The following is a 22,022-nucleotide window of genomic DNA, read 5'->3' as shown; positions in this document are numbered from 1 at the left end:
TTCCTTTAAAATGTGTACATATATTTTTTGGCCCCCTTCTGTATTTGCTCCACTTCCTAACTGTGACCTTAAGCAAGTTACCTAAGTTCTCAGCCTCAGTTTCCTCATCTATGAAAGGGGGATAATAATGCTATGATACCTCACAGGGCTGCTCTGAGGATTTATTATAGCTCAAGCACTGAGGAGCAGTGCTTCGCACAAAGCAAGCAGACAGAAAACAAAGCTGGACCCCTTCCTCACATCATTTACAGGAGTACTTTTCAGATGATTTGCTGACTGGAATGTGGAAAATAAAACTATATCAGGTAATTTAGAAAAAATATTAATCAGAAAACTCAGAAGGAAAAGATAGACATATTTGCTGATTAAAGATATATATATGGCAAAAGACAAAATCAAAGACAAAGCTCAAAGTGTATCATATATATTTAATGTAAAGCTATAAAAATTTTATAAGGAAACATACATTGAAAACCTTTTGGACCTAGCAGTTGGTGAAGAGCTCTTAGACATGACTCCCAAGGCACTGTATAGAAAAGAATTCGATAAATTGGACTTGATTAATTGTAAAACTTTTGCTTTGTGGAAGCCTTGTTAGCAGGATGAAAAGACAAGCTGCAGACTGGGAGGGAATATCTGCAAATGACACATCCACAAAGGACACATGTCTACAATATCCGAACACCTCTCAAAATGAACTGTAAAAAACAAATGATCCCACTGGAAAACGAGCAAAAGACAAAGAAACATTTCCCCAAAGAGGAGATGCAGATGCAAATGAGCATACAGATCCGCTCCACGTCACTAGCCATCAGGAAAATGCCAATTAAGAGTACCATGAGAGGGCTGGCCGAGTGGCGGGTTGGTTAAGAGTTGGCTTGGGAGACCATCTCTGAGCAGCAGGGCCCTGGTTCGGATCCCACATGAGGGCCAGTGACGCTGCGCCCTCTACAGCTAAGATGGTGAACAACAGCTCAACCTGGAGCTGGGCTGCTGTGAGTTGCCAGAGACGGCGTAGGCTGCAGCCCCTGCTGTAGTGGGCTGCCATAACCTATTGTGAGTGGCCCGCAGCCAGCGTGAGCAGCCAGCAGCCAGCGTGAGCTGCCAAGAGCTGCTGTGAGCAGCCGTCCAGTGGCCGGCGACCAACTGCCTCACCCGGGAAGAGCGCAATGATAATACCAACATGGGCCAGTGAAGCGACGTCCTCCACAACTAGACTGAAGAACAAAAGGACAGCAACTTGTCTGTTCCCCTTCCCCAATTCCCCAACGCTGTCTCCCTCCCCCAATTCCCCAATAAAATCTTTTAAAAAAAAAAAGTATCATGAGAAACGGCAATACCACCCAATGCTGGAGAGGATGTGGAGTGAGTGGATCAGCACACACTGCTGGTGGGAGTGAAAACAGCCCAGGCAGTCCGGGAAACAATTTGGCAGTCTCTTGAAAACTTAGTATGCCATTACCTACAAGTCAGCAATCATGCTACTGGACATTTGTCCCAGAGGGAGAAAGACTAGTGTCCACACAAAAATCTGTCCACTATTGTTTACAGCAGATTCATTGGTAATAGCCAGAAATTGTAAATGACATAAAGGTCCTCAAACAGATGACTTGAACCAAACTGGTACACCCACACCACTGCGTATTCTCAGCAATAAAGGTGAGAACCTTGGTGACACACACAGCAACCTGGGCGACTCTCCAGAGAATTATGCCGAGTGGAAAAAAGCCAACCTCAAAAGATCATATACTGTATGATCTCATTTACGCCATTCCCAAAGTGACAAAATTCTAGAGATGAAAAATGGGTAAGTGGTTTCCAGGGTTAAGGGGGTTACGAACTAGAGCAGAAGCCGCAGCACCTGGGAGGCCTTTATAAAACACAAAAAGAAAAACAGTAACCTGACAGTGAAGAAACCTGGGCGACTCCATCTTAATAATTAAGAGATCAAAATAAACATCTCCAGCACTGGGACATATTGACACTGTGCCACTTGATGGGACGCGATGATGAGAACCCAGCTTCACAGTCACAGAATTTCTGCCATAAATGCATAACCCGAATTTAATCATGAGGCAACCAGACATATGCAAATGGAGGAACATACTACAAAATAGCTGGCCGGTGCTCTTTGTCATGGGCATGAAAGTCCAAGAAAGACTCAAGAGCTATTCCAGACTGAAGGAGGCTGAAGAGACATGACAACTTCTGCTAAAAGGTCCTTATTGGGGTAACTAGTGTAGGTGGGGAATTTGAGGTGGCTGGATTAAAGGTATATGGGAGTTCTTTGCATAGCTCTTGTAACTTTTCTTTAACTTTGAAATTACTCCCCAAAACTATTTCTCGTGTGAACAGTTAAGGCTACTTAGCTGGTGATTACTGTAAACACTTCTAGAGCCAGTGGGCTCTGAAGGTGTACACTTTTGTCTCAGTCCAAAGTACCCACCAGGGGGCATCATTTACCTAGTTTATCCAAAATACTTCAATTCCATTTCTTTTTTTTTAAGTTTTTTTTCCCCAATTCCATTTCTTGAGAAATGTTCATCTCTTACGGGCAGGACCTGTGTGTCCCCAACACGTGTTTTTTTTTGAGAAGTGGCACTTCCTTGGACTCATCTACCCTCTTTCTCAGTTTCTACGGGACTTTCAATCGAGGTTAGGTGGGATTGAGGCTATGAAGTGCCCTTCCCGTGGGTCTTAGCCGGGGGCAAATCCCAGGCCTGGGATCTTATGACCTATGGATTTCAGGGGCATGCCTGTTCCCTGTGAGTGGCTCTCCTAAACATCACTGTCCCTAGAGGCTTCGTGCTAGTCCTCAGTGTGAAATAAAAATATCAATCTATTAAGGGGTTTATAGCCTATATCAAAGTAAAGTACATAACAAATAATCCACAAGTCAAAGAATAAATGGGGGGAAACCCTATAATAGAAAAGAAAAAAGGTTTCAAATCAATGACCTCAGCGTCTACCCTAAGAAATCAGAAAAAGAACAACAAAGTGATCAGAAGAAAGGAAATAGGAAGGTCAAGGTGGAAATCAATGAAATTGAAAAAGAAAATAGAGAAAATTTATGACTCCAAAAGGTAGTTCTTTTAGAAGATCAACAAAATTGACAAACCTCTGGCAATACTGACAAAAAGACACAAATTATCCGTATCAGAACAAGAGGTGACAGCACTACAGACTCTGCATATAGTAACAGGCTAGAAAGGGAACATTATGAAGAGATTTTTGCCAAGGAATTCAGCAAATTCAGATGAAATGGACTCCTTCCTTGAAAGACAGGCTACCAAAAATCACCTGAGAAGAAATCAACAACATCAATAGCCATGTAGCTATTCAAGGAATTGAATCTGTAGTTGAAAAATCTTCCCAGAAAGAATTTCAGGCCCAGATGGCTTCACCGGGGACTCCTACCAAACATTTAGGGAAGAAATAATACGAGTTTTACAAACTCTTGCAGAAAATTGAATTGGAGGATTCCTTCCTCTCCCATCTTTCTGAGGGCAGCATAACCCTGAGCAGGGCTGAAAGAGTCGGTCAGGCTCCCTCATCTGGCTGCCCAGCGGCAGTGCAACGACCCGCCGGAGGCAGGTGGAACGCAGCGCAGGCGCCGTTCACCTTACAGATGTTTATGGTTCTGTTTTATGTAAGCACCTTTGGCAATGTGCCGCCTTTGTTCTCACGCTGTATAAAACCCAGCCATTTGTACCAGGCCGGTGATGCCTAGAGGGTCAGTGTAGAAGCATGCCACTTCTTGAATAAAGACGTCGCTTCCTACGGCTCCACGTATCTTCTTCCAACTCCCAAAAGCGCGGGTACCCCTCGACGGGGAGAGAGCCTCTCTCCGGCACCCTGCTACCAAAATCACACAAAGACATTACAGGAAAACCACAGACCAATATCCCTCATGGACACAGATGCAAAAATTCTAAACAGAATTTTAGCAAATTGACTACAATAATAATATAGAGACATGAAAATATATCATGAACAAAAAAGGAGATTATGCTAGGAACCCACGGCCGGTTCTACATTACAGAGTCAACGTAATTACTCATGTGTCTGTTCGAGTGAAGATGGGTCTCTGCCCAATCCATGATGGACGAGGGCCACTGCCATCAGTCTGCTATCAGTGGCTGGCGGGTCATACCGAGGGGGTGCTGCCATATCGGGGGTTCAATGTTTGTCCCTCTGGGACCCCCAACGCTGCCGCTTCTAGCACCCAGGTAGGCCGCTTCCGGCCGAGCGCCCACTCCCACAATTCCCGGGCCTTGGTTTGCCCCGCCTCCAATCGGTGGTCCCGCCCCTTGTGCAGAGTCCTCAACCTTGGATTGGTCAATGCGGCTTCCGCTTTCCTGGTGGGCGTGGCCTCCGTGGCCGCGCAGGGCGGGGCGGGGCGCACGAACTGGAGCTGAGCTACCTCGGCCCAAGTGTGAAGGGCCAGTCGGCATGCGGGAGGCCGCGGCGGACGCGGGCGTGTCGGCTGATGGCGTCGGCCCCACAGGGTCGCTCATTCCGGAGGCAGAGGCGGAGGCGGCGAAGCTGCTGCCCTTCCTGATGCCCGCGGCGCGGGCGGACCTACAGGCGGCCGCCGCGCAGCATGTGCTGGCGCTGACGGGCTCGGGGCCGGGACGCACGCTGCTGGCCGGCCAGGCGGCGCTGCTGCGGGCTCTGGTCGAGTTGGCGGCGGCCCCGGCCCCAGCCCCGGCCCGCGACGCCGCCCGCGCCCTGGTCAACCTGGCCGCCGACCCCTGCCTGCACGATCCGCTGCTGGCGGCCGAGCCCGAGCTCCCAGCCCGCCTACTGAGCTGCGCGTTGGACCCACAGTGGCACTGGGCCGACGAAGCGGCCGCCGTGCTGGCCAACCTCAGCCGCGAGCCGGGGCCGTGTGCCGCGCTGATGGAGGCGCTGGGGGCCGCCGAGCCCGGGGAATCGGGCCTGGAGCGGCTGGTGCACGCGTTGTGCACGCCCGGCTACAACGCCCGCGCGCCCCTGCATTACCTGGGGCCGGTGCTCTCCAACCTCAGCCAGCGTCCCGGGGCGCGCGCCTTCCTGCTGGACCCCAACAGGTGAAGTCCAGGATTCCATGCGCGGAGGGGGTGGAAGTGAGCAGGGACAGCACTGAGTAGTTCCTTCCTTCAGGTGCGTGATCCAGCGGCTGCTGCCCCTTACCCAATACCCAGACTCCACTGTGCTCAGGGGCGGGGTGGTGGGGACGCTACGAAACTGCTGCTTCGAGCACCGTGAGTGGTGGTGGGACTTTGCAGTGGGGGCGAGGAGGGGAGAGACGAGTCTGGAGCCTTTCTTGACTGGCCCCTCATCCCTGTTTCCCCACCCACCCACCCACCCAGGACACCACGAATGGTTGCTCGGTCCTGAGGTGGATATTCTCCCCTTCTTGTTACTGCCCCTGGCAGGGCCTGAGGACTTCTCTGAGGAGGAGATGGAGCGTGAGTGGCTTGGTTGGAGTCTCCGGTTGCCCAGGCGGAGGGGAGGCCAATAGTAAGAGGGAGGGAGGGACTGTCCAGATCAGGGCGCTTTCTAGAACCTCCTAGCTGGGAGTTGCTGAGCACAGACAGGGCTGCCAAAGGCAGGGTCTCGCCTGGCACCCGAGCGCAGATATAGCGATTGCCACATTCGCCCCTAGGGCTGCCCGTGGACCTGCAGTACCTGCCGCCAGACAAGCAGCGGGAGCCTGATGCTGCCATCCGCAAGATGCTCATGGAGACCATCATGCTGGTGAGCAGGGCTTCTGCTGCAGGGATCTCACCTCCAACACATGCATGGCCCTACTGGCGTCTGACTAACCTCTGCCCTTCCCTAGCTGACAGCCACCGCACCTGGTCGGCAGCAAGTGAGGGACCAGGGAGCCTACCTGATCCTGCGTGAGCTGCACAGCTGGGAGCCAGAGCCCCACGTGCGAGTGACGTGTGAGAAACTCATCCAGGTGGGTGCAGGGTTTGGCGGGGGTGGGGCAGGGTGGGTAGTGTCCAGATGTGCCCGCCAGCTGGTCACCTGCCTCCCCTGCTGACAGGTGCTTATTGGGGATGAGCCGGAGCATGGCATGGAGAACCTGCTAGAGGTGCAGGTGCCCGAGGACGTTGAGCGGCAGCTGCAGCAGCTGGACCTCCAGGAGCAGGAGCATTGTAAGCGGGAACAGCAGGAGCAGGAGCAGGAGCTGGCCCCAGAGCCCCGAGCAGAGGGTGCTGCTCCCCGCTGAGACCCCTGCAGCTGGTCCCCAGCTCCAGGCCCACGCTTACTTCCTGCAGCTTCCTGGAGGCCTCTGGGTCCCCTTGCTCAGAGGCTGGGCGCTGCTGAGAACTCTGCGTCTGCTAGGCCAAACTCTGTAGGCTGTCACTGGCAGGCTGTCAGTGTGGCCCTCACACCACTCTGCCTCCTTCCTGGGTCTGCCATATTTTGTACAGGACCCTTCCCTTGCATCGTGGTGCTACAGTGCAGCTTGGCTTCCAGAAGTTCTCAGCACCCCCAGTGCATATGTCCTCAGTCCTAGGACTGCCTCCAGGGCTGGAGGTCAACTCTGCTTGTGCTCTCCCAGGGACGTGGATATCCTCGTGGGTGCGGGTTATCTCCCTCCTCCGTGGTCTCTGTATTCCTGCCCCAATTAAAGCTCTGGCACGGAGGTGTGTAGACTCTCTTGTTCCGGAGCACCACCAGTGCTCCAAGGCCTGCTGTCCTCTTCCTGCATAGAGACGTCCACACCCATGGCTTCACAGAATAAACGGTTTATCTGGCCTTCACCCTGTCTACCCACCCACCCTCAGTTGACCCTGTAGCGCTCCAGCACGCTTCTGATGGCAGACATGAAGCAGTGATAGTGGCTGCCTGGGGGTGCCCAGCCCTGGCTGGCTGCTGCAGTGCACCGGAGCCCCAGCACAGCCTGCACCTCTTCTCTGGCAGGCCTCCGGGGACTCAGGTGCTGGAGCAGAGGTTCTTTCAGGGGTGCCCTGCTGCTGCGAGCTATGCAGCTGCAGGAGCAGCCTTGGGGGCTCTGACTCCTCGCCGGGCTCCACGTCCAAGGGTGCTGGGCGCTGGAACTCCGCCAGCCTCTCTGCTATGGACCGCAGTGGGGGATTCGATGGGTGCTGAGGGGCAGCCCACCTGCCCCAGCTTGGGGCCCTGCCCCACCTGGCGCAGCGTGGAGCACTGTGGTGCTGACGAGCATGTGCACGGCAGGCAGCATCCAGTGGTGTGCAGCCACCTGCTGCAGGTCCAGGTGCGTGCGGGTGCAGCTGGAGCAGGCCTGGAGCAGGTCATGGCACTCTGCAGGCAAGGGCTCACGGCTGCTGCCCCCGCACCCCCAGCCCATGCGCATCCCCGTCAGCAATGCTGGCAGCTTGGAGGGATCGGTAGGAGGGCGTCCGCTATCACTGGTGGGGAGACTGAGGCACCGAGAGGAGAGGTGAGGCGGCTAGCCCTGGGCTAGTGCAGAGCTGGGCCTGGAGCCTAGCAGGGCCACCGCCTTTCCTGAGGTGAGTCTGAGGCAGGCCCGCCCCCAGCCCAGCTTCTCCCTCACCACTACTCCATCCACTGTGCAGGATGACCCTTCTGATCCAGGTCTCCTGCTGTCCACCCCCAAGCCCAAGCTGGGATTTGGGAAGGACATGGCAGTGCTCATCTGGGGACAGGCCTGGCTGGAAGGCGGGGCCATGGCGCATCAGGCCCAGCTCACGGTGGGGCTGGAGCTCCTTGAAGCGCAGCCTTCGATCTCCATGGCATAGAGGATGACGCCCCTGGGGGCACGGGCTCCTCAGGACGTGACCCCTTACCCCCACCCAGCCAGGGTGCCTGTGGGGCGGCACTCACAGGCTCCACAGGTCAGTCTGCTCCCCCTGTACTTGCTCAGGAGGTTCTTGGGGGCCGTGTAGGCCAGGGAGCCACAGAAGGTGCTCAGCAGTGAGTTCTTAAGCCCTGACTAGTTGGCAAAGCCCAAGTCTGCAGAGGTGTGGGGTGGGCGGTGTAGGGGAACAGGTGTGAGGGGGTGAGCATGGGATGTGGGAGTGACCACAAGTGTGGCTGCAGGCAAGGGTGGGGTGGAGGCCTCCTGGGAGGGCTGAAGGTCAAGCCCGGCTGGGAGCCGGTCTGGAGCAGACCAGTGTAGAGGCTGAGAGCCTGGCTGGGACAAGGGTGGCATGGGCTTCTGGCAGAAGTTGAAGGCTGGTGCAAGGGTAGAGGCTGGCCCAGAGACTCACCAGTCAGCATTAGGAAACCTTGGTCATCCAGCAGGATGTTCTCACACTTCAGGTCCCTATGTGGGGAAGGGCCTGGACTCAGGTGGGCCCCTCCATGCAAGAGGGTGGGTAGGCTGGATGGCACCCTTACTAGTGCACGATGCCCGCGCTGTGGCAATGGGCCACGGCACTGAGCAGCTGCCAGAACAGCCTGTGGGCTGCCTCCTCCAGCCCCAGGCAGCAGTGGTGGGCTGATACCACTTTGATGTGCTCCAACAGGTCACTGCTGCCCGCCAGCTCGAGCACCAGGTAGGAGCGCTGGCTGTTGTGTTAGGTTTCGTACAGCTGCACCTGCAGGACCCCCACCCACCTGCTGTCACCCCAAGGAGGGGCTGTGCAGTGCACTGAATTGGGGTCTCAAGATGGGGTCAGGGCCCGAGCACAAGGGTCCCAGGTGGGGAAGGGGACAGGCCTGGGGTGGGCAGCAGGTGTGGTGCAGGCTGGCCGCCGGGATGGGCAGGGTGGGGATGGGCTGTCCTGGCCTCTCTGCCCACCACCTTCTAGTGCTTGTAGGGAAGCATTGAGCGACGAGATCTTACGGGGCAGGAACTTGTGGGAGAACTCCACACAGGCCTCGGTGGTGGAGACGATCTTGATAGCCACCTGTGGGGTGGGCAGTAGCCACTGTGTGCAGACCACAGCCCCTCAGGGGCAGGATGTAGCAGGACAGGTCCCGTGTCCTTTGTGCACATCGATGAACTTGGAGGGTGAGGCTGGGTAAGCAGCACCTGGGGGATGGCGCTGACCTTCCCCTCCCTCCTATCTAAGGCACTTATGTGCTCAGAGGTCCCAGAACTGGGAGTGGTCAGCCTGCGGGAGCCTTGGCCTCCAGGGTGCATGCGGGGTTGGGAGGAAGCCAGAGCAGCTGGGAGGTGCCCGAGTAGGGTTTAGGGTTTGGACAGGACTCCTGGAGCCCCCGCCCACGGGAGGAGGTGGGCCTGCTCACTATGGTGTGGCGCTTTCCCTGCAGGTCGGAGGCGAGCTTGCGGTTGTGCTTCATGCTCTGGTGCATGGCATAGGCCAGGTAGACTTTGGAGAAGGTGCCGGAGCCGATCTTGGAAGAGAGCAGGTAGCCCTTGTCTCTGCACTCGCGCACCTGCTCCATGAAGACTCGCTGGTCCAGCTTTCGCCGGCCGCTGCCCTTCATGGAGGGCAGGGCGCCACGGAAGGGGCCAGTGCAGGCCGGTTCACCACCGGCCTTGGCAGGTTGGGGTGGTGGGGCACAGCTGAGGCCTGACTTAACTTCGGAGGGTCAGGGGTGACTGGGCCCCAGGAGACCAGGCAGGACCTGCGCCCCCTAGCGGCTGTAGCCAAGTTTCTCAAGTCTTGCTGGGACTGGAGCCCACGCAGGGGAGTGACCAGGAATGAGAGCTGGGGATGGGGGCTGACACAGCTGGGGATTGGTGCGGGGGAGGGCATAGTCTAGAATGGAGGATTCTAGAGCTGCACCTGCATTGTGCCCTCAAAGGGAGTGTTCTGTTCCCAGGACCTGCCTGCCCTGAGAACATTTTTCTGGATCCAGCCCTGCCCGGTGTGGGGCTCACTGTCGGGGGTGAGAACCCTCAAGGGCTAGAGCCAGGGTGAGGCCTCTGTGGACCACCCTGGATGTGACTGGCCACAAAAGGCCTTTAAAGAAACTGGGGGGTGGGGAGAGTGAGCAAAGGAAGGCAAGTGGGGTTTCTAAGCACATAAGGAAGGGGAGAGACAACGTGCACCAGTAACCATCTCAACTGCATCCCTCATCCTTGGGGAGGGTCCCAAGATGGCAGCCAGGTGGGCTGCAATAGAGGCTGAGCCAGAAGAGCATGGGTGGGGGAGCCCACCAGTGCCAGAACACAACTGGAGGCCAGAAATCAGTCACCAGCTTTGTCCAGACTCCCTTTGCAAAGTCTTTCTTACCCCCCTCTTTCTCTGCACCCAATGTCACCCCTCTTATTTTATGGGGATTCCTTGAGCACCCATCACAGGGTGGGCTTGGTGCTGGGCACTTGGGAGCCAATCGCAGACATGCCCTTTCTCTCATAGAGCTTACCACTTGGAAGAGAGACGGGCCTTCATAATCTAATAATATTAAAGTTAAATGACGGCTGTGATGTGTGCCAGGCAGTTTGTGTGCTTGGAGAGTGAAGTCCGGCTGAGGCTGTGGAAGGGGCAGGGCCAGCAGGCCATGCTGGGTACTGGCCATGGGGAACATAGGCAGGGCTCATGCAGGAGAGGAGCCATCCAGGTGTCAGCTTGGAAGAGGCCCCTTCCTCCCCGCCTGGCAACTTGCACATGCGCTACTGGGGATGGGGTTGGGGCTCTTCCTGAGGGGAGGAAGGCCCATCTGCTGAGCACCTCACTCTGCCATCAGAGTTCTGTTCCTCTTTTGGGCTCCACCCCTAGACAGAAACAGGCTGAAGCCCTTCTCTCTGTGGAAAAAGCCCTTCTCACTGTTCAGCTGCATCCTGCCAGGTGTTTACCTCGGGGGCCCCACTTTGCCACCTGCACCCTCGCTCACAGCTCTCTGCAGACCCAACCTTCAGCAAGAAGCAAACACTTGTTAGGCTGTTGATACAGGGCTGCCCACCACTTCCTTCTCAAAATGCCCAGTCACTTCCTGAGCGTGTGGAACGCCACTCCCTCCTCCGTTCTGGCCTTGGGGTCTTTGCAGGTGCCGGGGGCTGCCCAGAGCGCGGGCTCCTCTTCCCAGCCCCCAGCCGTACCCTTTCACAGCACTTATTTTTTTTTTTTTTAAAGATTTTTATTGGGGAATTGGGGGGATGGGAACAATGCTGGGGAATTGGGGGAAGGGGAACAGACAAGTTGCTATCATTTTGTTTTCTTCAGTCTAGTTGTGGAGGACGTTGCTTCACTGGCCCAAGTTGGCACCATCATTGCGCTCTTCTCTGGCGAGGCAGATCAGTCGCCGGCTTCTGGACGGCCGCTCACTGCGGCTGCTGGCCGCTCACGCTGGCTGCTGGCCACACACGGTAGCCCATGGCAACCCACTGCCACAGGGACTGCAGCCCACGCCGTCGCCGGCGACTCATGGCAGCCCAGCTCCAGGTTGAGCTGTTGTTCAGCATCTTAGCTGTGGAGGGCAGTGTCACTGGCCCTCATATGTGGGATCCGAACCGGGGCCCTCTGGCTTCCCAAGCGAGTTCTTAACCATCGCGCCACTCGGCCGGCCCTCACAGCACTTATTGATCTTGCTTATTATCTGCTTCTTATCTGCTTCTCCAGATCCCAAGGTCCCAAACGCAGACACCTGCTCATTGTGATCCCCACGGTCTGTTGGCAAACAAGGTGTCCCTCCTGTGTGCTTGTGCGCTTTCTGTTCGCGAAGGGGTCTGCGGCCGGGGTCTCTGTTGGGTGTTCAGTGTGTGTGTTCATGTGTGGCAGACCTTGTATGTATGTATGTCAGGTCAGGCCCACCTGGCGCATGTACCTGTTCAGGTATGTTTTTACCATGGGACCGGCTTTGGGGGCAATGACGCCCCGAGCCCGCGTCCCTGGTGGGTCCCCCAGTGTGTTGGGCGGTGTCTGTGTGCGGTAATCATGGGGGTGTAAGTGTCCGATAGGGACACCGAGCAGTGGGAGACGCGACTGTGTCTTGCGCGGAGGAAGTCGGAGGGCGCTCTCCGCGCCTGCGCAATGGCCGACCGAACCCTCGGCTGGAGCTCTACAGTCTATCTCCGCGGTCACGGGGCCTGCTCGCGGGGCCCCGCTCGCGGGGGTTCGGTGGGCGGGGTGCGGGCTGCCGCGCGCCGGGCTGCGGTTGGCGGAGGGCGGGTGGCGGAGGCGGGCTCAACGTGCGGCCCCGCCCACTCCGGTGCGCGGCTTGGCGGGAGGGCTGTACGCCGGCGGCGGCGGCGGCGACTCCTCAGGTAATCGGTGGGCGGGTACCGGGGGCCGGCGTCGCTCGCTCGCGGAGGCGCCGCTCGGGGGAGCCTGGGCCCGAGGGTCTGAGGCGCCACCTTGGCCTATTCGTGCTGGAGGCCGAGTCAGGGGGAGCCTCCCCAAGGTCACCGGGCGACCGCGGGGAGGGTCCCGGTCGTCGCGGGGCCGAGCCCGCCCGCTTCCCGGGCTCAGGTGCGTCCAGGTCCCCGCGAGGCCTGATTTGCCGCGTCACAACCCGGAAGCGAGACTCAGCAGCCGAGCCGCTCGCCTGCTTCCTCACGCCGGCGCCGGGAGACTGTCCCCGGCGCCCGTCCTCTGTCAGGGTAGGACTCGGGGTGCCCTTGCCCGGTGCTCATCACCTTCCAGGGTGGGACGCGGAGTGCCGGTGCCCGTCCCCTCCCTGAGGGCATGAAGTCCCCTCCTAGAGCCTGTCACCTCCCTGGGGACTTGTGGTCCAGGTTCCTGCTCCCCCCAGTGGCGACACCGGGGGTCCTCTCTGTGGGAAGCTAAGCCTAAACCCTGGGTCCCCAAGCGCAGGACTGTTGTATCCTTTCCCTTTCCTCTGAGACCACCCAGAGCAGGGAGATGATTTGTCCGAAGTCACTGAGGGCTGTCGGTCACAGAGTGTAGGTGGCAAAGCTGGAAGGGCGGGAGGAAGCCCAGAGCTCAGTCAAGGGAAGGGCTAGGTGGTGCTGGGCGGAGGCCGGCCCCCAGCCCCTCTGCTCCTAGGCCTGGATTTGGGGGCCTGACTTCCCGCAGCCCCAGCACAGCTGCAGAGCAGCAGCACTAGGGCCCGAGAAGGGGGCTCTGTGGACGCAGGCAGTTCCAACTACACACTTACAGAGGTTCCCCTTACCAGCCAGCAGGGTGTGTGTGTGTGTGTGTGTGTGTGTGGGGGGGTGACCGGTAAGCTCAAGTGCAGTGAGGCGAGCACAGAGGGGCGTGGGAGGGGCAGAGGGGATTGAGGGAGACACCAGAGGAGTGGCCTTGCCTGGGGGTGTAAGCCGGAGCCGCAGTCTGGTGGTGGGGACAAATGGGGTGGGGGTTGAGGCTGGCTTTGAGGGGACAGTCTGGGAGCAGGGACCACTTTGGAAGGGGCTGGTGGTAGAGGTGGAGAAGAAGGAGGCCAGTGAGTGGACTGTAGGGTGTGGGCGGGAGAGGGGAGAACTGGGGTGGTGCTTTCTGACCCCGATAGCTGAGTGCATGGCGACACAAGACGAGGCAGGGGAGGCGGGGGTGCGGGAGAGGTCAGGGTGGAGATGGCGGCGAGCTGAGTGTCAGAGCTGTAAGCAAGTGTCTGTGCTCGGTTTTCCGACCCAAGGTCCACTGAGGCCCAGGTGAGTGCTCGGGATGCTGCTCGTCTGTGATCAGTGGTCCCACATCTCTGAGTCCCTTCCCGAGTTGAGTCACTTGACCTCCTCGAGGTAGGGGCTCAGGAGCACTCCTGTGGCTCTGTGCGCACCTGGCCAGTGCTCAGGGGATTCCAGTTGCTGGGTGTCATGGGAAACGTGCTTCCTCCACAGCTGGAGGGCCACCTGGCTTTGCGGGTTTGCCTGTGACCCCAGTGACACAGCTCGGCATGCCGTATGTTCAGCAGTAACATTCTCAAGGGCCTGTGAGTGATGAGCTGGCAACGGCATTTCCCGGGTCATCAGCCCAGGTTCTTGTTGGTGACTCTGGAAGTTGACTCCTTTTTTGGCTCTGGTGCAGGGAGGGAGAGTCCGGTGGACCTGCTGCGTGGGTGGGGCTTGCCCCTGACCCCACATTGCATCCTGACTTTCCCATCTCCTCACACGCTTGGCCCTCTAGACAGACCCATGGCGGCCTCGGGCTCAGTGCGTGAGCCATGTCCTGGGGCAGCGGTAATATGCTGCCGGACGGCACCTGGTGGGCATTCACTAAATGAGGTTGGATGCCAGCTGGGTTCAAGTGAGCGAGGAGGAAACCAGTCCTTCACTCACCTACCATGCGTCCGATGCAGGGAGGGAAGACCCGCTAACCCTGCCCCCATGACCTGGTCTTGGAGTGGAGCTGGTGGGAGCCAGTCCTGGTTGAGTCGTGCCCTACCACTAACTAGCACCTAACTAGCAGTGTGTCCCTCAGACCCTCTTGGCTGTGTGGACTAAAGGAGATGGTGCCTCTAAGCTTCTGGTGGGCAGTCAGTATCAGCAAGCCTCCTGCAGAACCCGGGGCCTCCCGGACCTGGCCCTGTCTCTGCATCCCCTTCCCCTGAGGAGCATGCACCTCGGTTTTCCATAAGTCTGTCTGTCCCCACAGAGAGCGGGGTCTGTGCTGCCACCCCCATGTGGAGTGTCAGTGTGCAGACCGCCTGACCTGGGTCAGGGGCAGCAGACTGGAGCTTAGACAGTATCTTGCTTGGCGGTGCCTCTTTCAGAAGTTTCACAGTTTTAAGTTTTACATTTAGATCATGAATCATTTTGAGTTTTGTATGTGGTGTGAGGTGTAGGCTGAAGTTCGTTCTGTTATACATGGATGTCCAGTTGTTCAGGACTGTTTGTTGGGAAGTCTGTCCTCTCTACTGAATTGCCTTTGCACCTTTGTTGAAAATCAATTGGCCATATGAGTCAGGTGGTGTGAGTCTTCCAGTTTTTTTTTCGGAGTTATTGGCTATTCCGGGTCCTTTGCATTTCCATATGAATTGTACAATCAGTCTGTCAGTTTCTACAAAAAGCCTGCTGGGATTTTGATTGGGAATGTATTCCATCTGTAGATCCATTTGATATCTTTGCATGGTACGAGTTCTGACAATTAGGTTCGTGAACTCATCCTAGAAAAAGTGCTACATTCCTCATTGCTGAATATCACCACCGTCACCTTCTAAGTACTCCCCTTGGGAAGCTATGCACTGACGCCAGCACCTAGTCCACCCTTCAAAGCAATTTTGGAACTCTTTCTGGAATGGCCATCAGAGCTGTCGTTGTATTACCCTTGATGTCTTGAATGTCATTAAAATGTCTCCCTTTCAATATTTCCTTTATCTTTGGGTAAAGAAAGAAGTCATTGGGGGCCAGGCAGGTGAGCAGGGAGGGTGTTCCAATACAGTTATTTGTTTACTGGCCAAAAACGCCCTCACAGACAGTGCGTGTGAGCTGGTGCATTTTCATGATGCAAGAGCCATGAATTGTTGGCGAAAAGTTCAGGTTGTCTAACTTTTTCACGCAGCCTTTTCAGCACTTCCAAATAGTAAACTTGGTTAACTGTTTGTCCAGTTGGTACAAATTCATAATGAATAATCCTTCTGATATCAAAAAAGGTTAACAACATCATTGCAACAAGTTCGCGAACTTGTCAGACCTCCTATATCCATTCATTTATGTTCTTTAATATCTCTCAACAATATTTGATAGTTTTAATGTATTGTTTATCCTGTTTATCTTGTCATATCTTTTGTCAAATTTATGTCTAAATTTTTTTTACTCAATGGCAAATGAAAAGAGTTTTTCAATTTTTGGTTGTTTATTGTTAGTATATGGAAATACACTTGGTTTTTTAATATTGACTTTATATCCTGTGATCTTGCTACCTGACTTACTGATTCTAGTCTCAATTGTAGATCCCGTAGGATTTTCTACATAAGTGATCACATCACCTGTAATTAAAAACAGTTTTACTTCTTTTTCAATTTGAATGCCTTTTTTTTTATTGCCTTGTTGCACAGGCTAGTCCCTCTAATATGGCAGTGAATGGAAGTGGTGAGCTCAGACATCCTTGCCTTGTTCCCTGTCTTAGAGGGATAGCATTTAGTTTAAGGATGGTGTTTCGTAGGTTTCCCTTAGGTGGTCTTTATCAGGTTGAGGAAGTTCCCTCCTATTCTTGTTTGCTGACCATTTTTATTATAGGTGGATGTTGGATTTTGACAAATGCCTTTTCTGTATTTATTGACATGATTACAGATACTCCTTGACTTATGATGGGGTTACATCCCAATAAACCCATCATAAGTTGAAATTTTCATAAATTGAAAATGCATTTAATACTACACTGCAGAGTTATCTGTTGTTTACCCTGGCGATCACGTGGCTGACAGGGAGCTAATGCTCGCGGCCACTGTCCAGCATCACAAGAGAGGATCATACTGCGTATCACTAGCCTGGGAAAAGATCAAAATTCAAAACTTGAAGTATAGTTTCTACTGAATACATATTACTTTCACGCTAGTTGAAAATGGTATAAGTTGAACCATCCTAAACTGGGGACTGTCTGTATATGGTTTTTCTTTTTTGGTCTGTTGCTGTGAATTATATTGGCTGCACTTAAAAATATTAAACCAACCGTGTATTTATAGGATAAATTTCATTTGGTCATGATGTAGTATCCTTTTTACACATTGTTGAATATGATTTGATAAAATATTAAGAGTTTTTGTATTTGTGTATATGAGGGATTTGGCCTACAGTTTTCATTATTTGTAATATATATTTCTGGTTTTGTTATCAGAGTAATGATAGAATCAGTTGGGAAGTATTCCTTTATTTTTAATTTTCCTAGAAGAATTTGTGTAGAGTTGGTATGATTTCTTAAGTGTTTGGTAGAAATCCCCAGGAAAGCCATCTAGGTCCAGAGTTTTCTCTGTGGGATGGTTTTAAACTACAAGTTTAATTTCTTTATTAGATAGAGGGCTATTTAGGTTATCTATTGGGTCATCAGAAAAGTCATGACGTGTTTTTCTATGTTTTTTGTTGCAAAAATGCGTCATGACTTTTCCGACGACCTAATATTTCTTCTTGAGTAAGCTTCAGTAATTTATGTTTTTCAAGGTATGTGTCTATTTCTTTTTAAAATTATTATTATTATTATTATTATTATTATTATTATTAACTGGGGAGTTGGGGGATGGGAACAGCGCTGGGGATTTGGGGGAAGGGGAACAGACAAGTTGCTGTCCTTTTTGCTCTTCAGTCTAGTTGTGGAGTACATTGCTTCACTGGCCCAAGTTGGCACCATCATTGCGCTCTTCCCAGGTGAGGCAGATCAGTTGCCGGCTTCTGGACGGCTGCTCACAGCGGCTGCTGGCCTCTCACGCTGGCTGCTGGCGACTCACAGCAGCCCAGCTCCAGGTTGAGCTGTTGTTCAGCATCTTAGCTGTGGAGGGCAGTGTCACTGGCCCTCATATGTGGGATCTGAACCGGGGCCCTCTGGCGTCCCAAGCCAGCTCTTAACCACCATGCCACTCGTCCAGCTCGCAAGCTTTCTCTTATTGATTTCTAATTTAATTCTGTTTTGGTCAGAGGCACTACTTTGTATTAGTTGAATTCTTTTAAATTTATTGAGACTTGTTTTACTGCTTAGAATATGGTCAGTCGTGGTAAATGTTCCATGTGCTTTTGGAAAGGATGTATTCTATTGTTAATGAATGGAGTGTTCCAGAAATACTACTTTGGTCAAGTTGGTTGACAGTATTGTTCAGGTCTTTTGAACCCTTACTGATTTTCTGTATACGTGTCCCATGAATTATAAAGAGAGTGTGTTGCAATCTCTACTATAATTTGGATTTGTGTATTTCTCCTTGCATTTTTAATAGCTTGTGTATTTTGAAGCTCTTTTGTTAGGTGCATAAATATTTGGGATTATTGTCTCTGAAATCTACTTTGTTTAATATTAACATAGTCACTCTAGCTTTCTTATGACTGTTTTCAGCCTCGTTTTTCTTTTTCCATCCTTTCACTTTACCTCTTTACGTTAACATTCAGTCTTTCCTGTGGTTTCTGGAATATATGAAATATGGTTATAATAACTGTCTAAATATCCTTGTCTATTAATTCTTTTTTTCATTTATTTATTTTTTAATTTTATTGTGGAACAGCCATGGTCATTGGTACACATTGCTTTAATGCTACAATGGCATAGTTGACTCTTTTTAGGGAGGGCGCAGCTTACAGTGGCCCATGAAGGGATTGAACCGGCAACATTGGTGTTATCAGCACTATGCTCTAACCAACTGAGCTAACTGGTTACTTCTACTAATTCTTTCCTTTGTGTCATTTCTGTGTCAGTTTGATTGGCTCATCCTCATTATGGGTTGTATTTTCTTGCTTCTTTGCATGCCTAGTAATTTTTTATTGGATATGAGACATTGCTATTTTACCTTTTTGGTGCTGGATATTTTTTTTCTTTTTCAAGATTTTTTTTTTTTAAATTGTGGAATTGGGGGAGGGGAACAGACAAGCTGCTGTGCTTTTGTTCCTCAGTCTAGTTGCGGAGGACGTCGCTTCACTCGCCCATGTTGGTATTATCATTGTGCTCTTCCCGGGTGAGGCAGCCGCTTGCCGGCCATTGGACAGCCACTTATAGCAACTCATGGCAGCTCATGGCAGCTCACGCCAGCTGCCGGCCTGCGCACACTGGCTGCTAGCCACTCACCGTAGCTTATGGCAGCCCACTGCAGCAGGGGCTGCAGCCTACGCCATCGCTGGCAACTCACAGCCCAGCTCCAGGTCGACCTGTTGTTCACCATCTTAGCTGTAGGCTAAGGCGCAGCGTCACTGGCCCTCATGTGGGATCCGAACCAGGGCCCTGATGCTCAGAGCTGGCGTCCCAAGCCAACTCTTAACCAATGCGCCACTCGGCCGGCCCATGTGCTGGATAGTTTTGTGTTCCTGTTATTATTCTTGAGCTTGGTGCTGGGATGTGGCTAAGTTACTTGGGGACAGTTCGATCTTTTCAGGTCTTGCTTTCGGCTTTGTTCGGTGAGACCAGAGTAGCATTTAGTCTAGGGCTAATTTTGCTTCTTTACTGAGGCAGCACCCCTTCCCGCCGCCGAGAGTGCTGCTGTTTCCCTTCTGGCTGCTGGCAGCTCCAGAGATTGTTTCTGCTCATCGTTTCAGGTGCTCTTTCCCCAGCCTTGTGTAGTTTCTTCTCAAACATGGCACTTATATTACTGGGTTGTCGGAAAAAGTCATAACGTATTTTTTCTGGTTTTTGTTGCAAAAATGCATCATGACTTTTCCGACAACCCAATAGTTTTCTATGGCTGCTATGACAAATTACCACAAACATAGTGGCTTAAACAACACACATTTGTTATCTTAGTTCTTGAGGTCAGAAGCCTACCATGGACCTCACTGGGCTAAAATCTAGGCTCGGTAGGGCTGTGCTCCTTTCTGGAGGCTCTGGAGAGGATGTTTCCTGCTTTTTTAGGCTGTTGTCAGAATTTGGTTCTTTGCGTGTAGAGGACCAAAGCTCCTGTTTTCTTGCTGGCTATCAGCTGAGGGTTGTTCCCAGCTTCCACAGGCCACCAACATGCCTTGGCTTAGGGCTTCCTCGCCCCACCCTTCAAAGCCAGCCATGGTGGGTTGAGTCCTTCCCATGCTTTGAATTCCTCCTCCTCTACCCTCCGTCTCATCTCTCTGACCCCGCTGGGAAAGGCTCTCTGCTGTTAAGTACCTGTGTGATTATTCTGGCTCACCCACCTAATCCAGGGGAACCCCCCACCTCAGGGCCTGTACCCTTAATCCCACTTGCTGGGTCCCTTCTGCCATGTAAGGTAGCATAGTCACAGGTTCTGGGGTGAAGGCCTGGGCGGGCATCTTGGGGAACATTATTCTGCTGCCCAGTAAATCAGCTGAGCGCGCAGGGGACCTTTTGCAGGTCTCTGGAATTCTCTCTGGTTCTACAGCCTGCAAAATGAGGCAGGACCTAGGTCTCCTGAGAACCCCCCAGTCCGTCTCCTCAACTCAGGAGTGTCACTAGGCCCTGCTGAATGCTCCTCAGCCTGAATGCGCCCTCCAGGCGGTGAGCTGCAGTGATCTCAGGGTTCCCTGCCCCTCGTTTCCTGGTGTCCATCTTCCCGAGAACTGTGGTTTCCTGTGCTTTGTCCAGTTTTCAGTTGTTTTGGTCAGGAGGGCAAAGTGGTCCATTACTCCCATCGGGCTGGGAGCTGATGTCTCTTTGGCTTATTTATTTTTGTTTGCTCCTGTTTGAGGTGGGCGAGCAGGGCCGTTTGCGCTTGTCCGAAGGGCCTTCTGAACTGGGTGGAGTGTGAGCTGCTTTAGTGTTTGCGTTTTTGGAGGCACTGGAGGTGGGCAGCTGTGGCTTTTCACAGGGAAAGCCTCTGCCCAGGGACAGGCTGCCTGCCTCCAGGACTCAGACCGGGCCTGGGAACGGAGGATTTTGGGTTTCACGTGAGTGTCTGCCCCGCCTTTGAGAAGTGTGTTCTGTGGGTTCTTTCTGGAACCTCCCACCCCACCGACAACTGTGGTATTTTCAGCCCTTCACCCTGTTGGGGTTTGGGATTTTTGGTTTCTTGCTCTGCTGCAAATTGAATATGTGGTTTTTTTCCCGTGTTTTCCTTGTTGCTTTTAGATGCTTTCCAGGAAGAAAGTGGAAACACCTCGCTGATGCCACCCTCTTCAAACCAGCATCTTCTCCATCTGCTTCCTGTCTGCCTGGGGGTTCCTGGAAGTCTCTGGTCTGCTAATTTTATTTTTTCTTGTTTTCTAGTGTTCTTGTGAGTTTATTCTTTTAAAACATGCATGTCTCCTGTCCTTTTGTTGAGGTCGGGGTGGGGTGGGTGAATGCGTGGGACTGGTCTGCTTTTTTGCATTGGAATGCCCCCTTATTTCTAATTTCCCACCCCTCAAGCCTTGCATGATTTCTCACTTTGCCTCTCCCCGCGTGTGCACAGCCAGATGGTCAGGGCAGAGCGTGCCATCTCTCCTTTACTGCCATCGTCCTTTTATGGAGAGAATGAAGGGGCGGTGGGATCGCCAGCGAACAGAGGACATGAGTGTTAGGAAGCAGGCAGTGGCCACACTGAGGGCCTGGGCCCTCTGACCTTTCCCGTCCCTGGAGAGTATGCCATGCGCCTGAGCAGTGGCCCTTGCAGGATGGCTGGGCTTTGGTCTGCCTGCAGCTAGGGGTGCTTCCAGGTACCTGACGTCTGGAAGCTGCTGCTCCCCCGTCCCCCGGGCTGTTGGGACGGTTGGTTTCAGGTGCCAGTGAATCCCCTGGTGCCCTGTGCTGCCCGTCCAGCCTCATCCTCCAGGAGGCCCATGTAATCCTGTGCTGGCATCCTCGTTGTGGGGAATGTGGCCCTGCAGGGCTCAGGGGCCTGTTTTTGGTCCCTGGGGACAGGTTTTCCAGCTGTGCACAGACCCCCAGGACTCCAGGCCTTAGTACATCCTGTCTTCTGTTCTTCAGAGTGAAGGCAGAGGCTGTAGGAGGAGGCAGTGACCACACCTGCCCAGGTCACCGGGGGCCCCAGAACAAGCCCTTGTGGGCTGACAGTGGGCGCAGGCCACCGGTGCCAGGTGGAGAGAGCTGGTACCTGTGGGCGGGACAGCCTCCCCCCCCATCTGTGAGCAGCGCAGCCCAAGTGTGGCAGAGACTGTCCCGCGGAGTGATTCCTTTAAGTCGTGTGCTTTTCGCAAACATTGTACCTCCTGTAATTGAGGAAGCCTGTGAATTCAGGGTCGCCTTCTGGTTCCTCCAGGTTTGAGAAGCTGTCCATGTTAACACTGGGTGAGAGGAAGCCGAGACCACCGCGATGACCCGGTCCTACGTGAGGAGTGAGTGCGTGCGGTGGGTGGGCCTGGGGACACCATGGCCTCCGGCACTGGGTCTGAGTCCTCAGACCGGCCTGAGCATGCGCACGGGCTTTGTCGCTGCAGAGCTGTCCACCATCCTGCTGGACGCCGTCACTGACAAGGACCCTCTGGTGCAAGAGCAGGTGTGCAGTGCCCTGTGCACCCTCGGAGAGTCGCAGCCACAGGAGGCGCTCAGCGCCTGTGAGGAGCACCTGCGGCAGAATGAGAAGGTGTGGGGCTAGGGCCTGTCCTGCCTCTCTGGGGGTGGGGCGGAGGGCAGGGTTAGGGCGGGGCCGTGGGCGTGTGGGCGGGGTCTGTGGGTCCTGCAGGGGGCAGGGCTGCG

General features: G+C 53.9%; 3 protein-coding genes across 13 annotated transcripts in view; 2 read left to right on the top strand and 1 right to left on the bottom strand.

Annotated features, from left to right (window-relative positions):
* Positions 1–4,354: 4,354 nt before the first annotated feature.
* HGH1 (HGH1 cochaperone) lies at positions 4,355–6,761 on the top strand. Its single transcript, XM_019630121.1, has 6 exons — positions 4,355–5,072; positions 5,146–5,246; positions 5,355–5,453; positions 5,651–5,742; positions 5,828–5,950; positions 6,038–6,761. Exons 1-6 carry the CDS (start codon positions 4,453–4,455, stop codon positions 6,221–6,223), a joined length of 1,221 nt encoding a protein of 406 aa, XP_019485666.1. The 5' UTR covers positions 4,355–4,452; the 3' UTR covers positions 6,224–6,761.
* A 1,266-nt stretch (positions 6,762–8,027) lies between these two features.
* Positions 8,028–10,565, bottom strand: LOC109375040 (testis-specific serine/threonine-protein kinase 5-like). The gene has a single exon (XM_019630122.1). The coding sequence runs from the start codon at positions 9,397–9,399 to the stop codon at positions 9,058–9,060; it is 342 nt and encodes a 113-aa protein (XP_019485667.1). The 5' UTR covers positions 9,400–10,565; the 3' UTR covers positions 8,028–9,057.
* A 1,459-nt stretch (positions 10,566–12,024) lies between these two features.
* MROH1 (maestro heat like repeat family member 1) overlaps positions 12,025–22,022 on the top strand; it is a 55,062-nt gene continuing 45,064 nt past the window's right edge. For 6 of the 11 annotated variants that reach the window (XM_019630287.1, XM_019630286.1, XM_019630284.1 and 3 more), the window contains exons 1-4: positions 12,025–12,121; positions 20,457–20,562; positions 21,586–21,661; positions 21,764–21,909. In XM_019630287.1, coding sequence (XP_019485832.1) covers positions 21,640–21,661; positions 21,764–21,909 — 168 coding nt within the window. In that variant the 5' untranslated portion in view covers positions 12,025–12,121; positions 20,457–20,562; positions 21,586–21,639. The other 5 variants (XM_019630279.1, XM_019630277.1, XM_019630278.1 and 2 more) reach the window with 5 other exon arrangements.

The sequence above is a fragment of the Hipposideros armiger genome, unplaced genomic scaffold (genome assembly GCF_001890085.2).
Source record: "Hipposideros armiger isolate ML-2016 unplaced genomic scaffold, ASM189008v1 scaffold_897, whole genome shotgun sequence".
Taxonomy (NCBI): Eukaryota; Metazoa; Chordata; class Mammalia; order Chiroptera; family Hipposideridae; genus Hipposideros; species Hipposideros armiger.
This window is presented reverse-complemented; position numbering and strand designations above follow the sequence as displayed.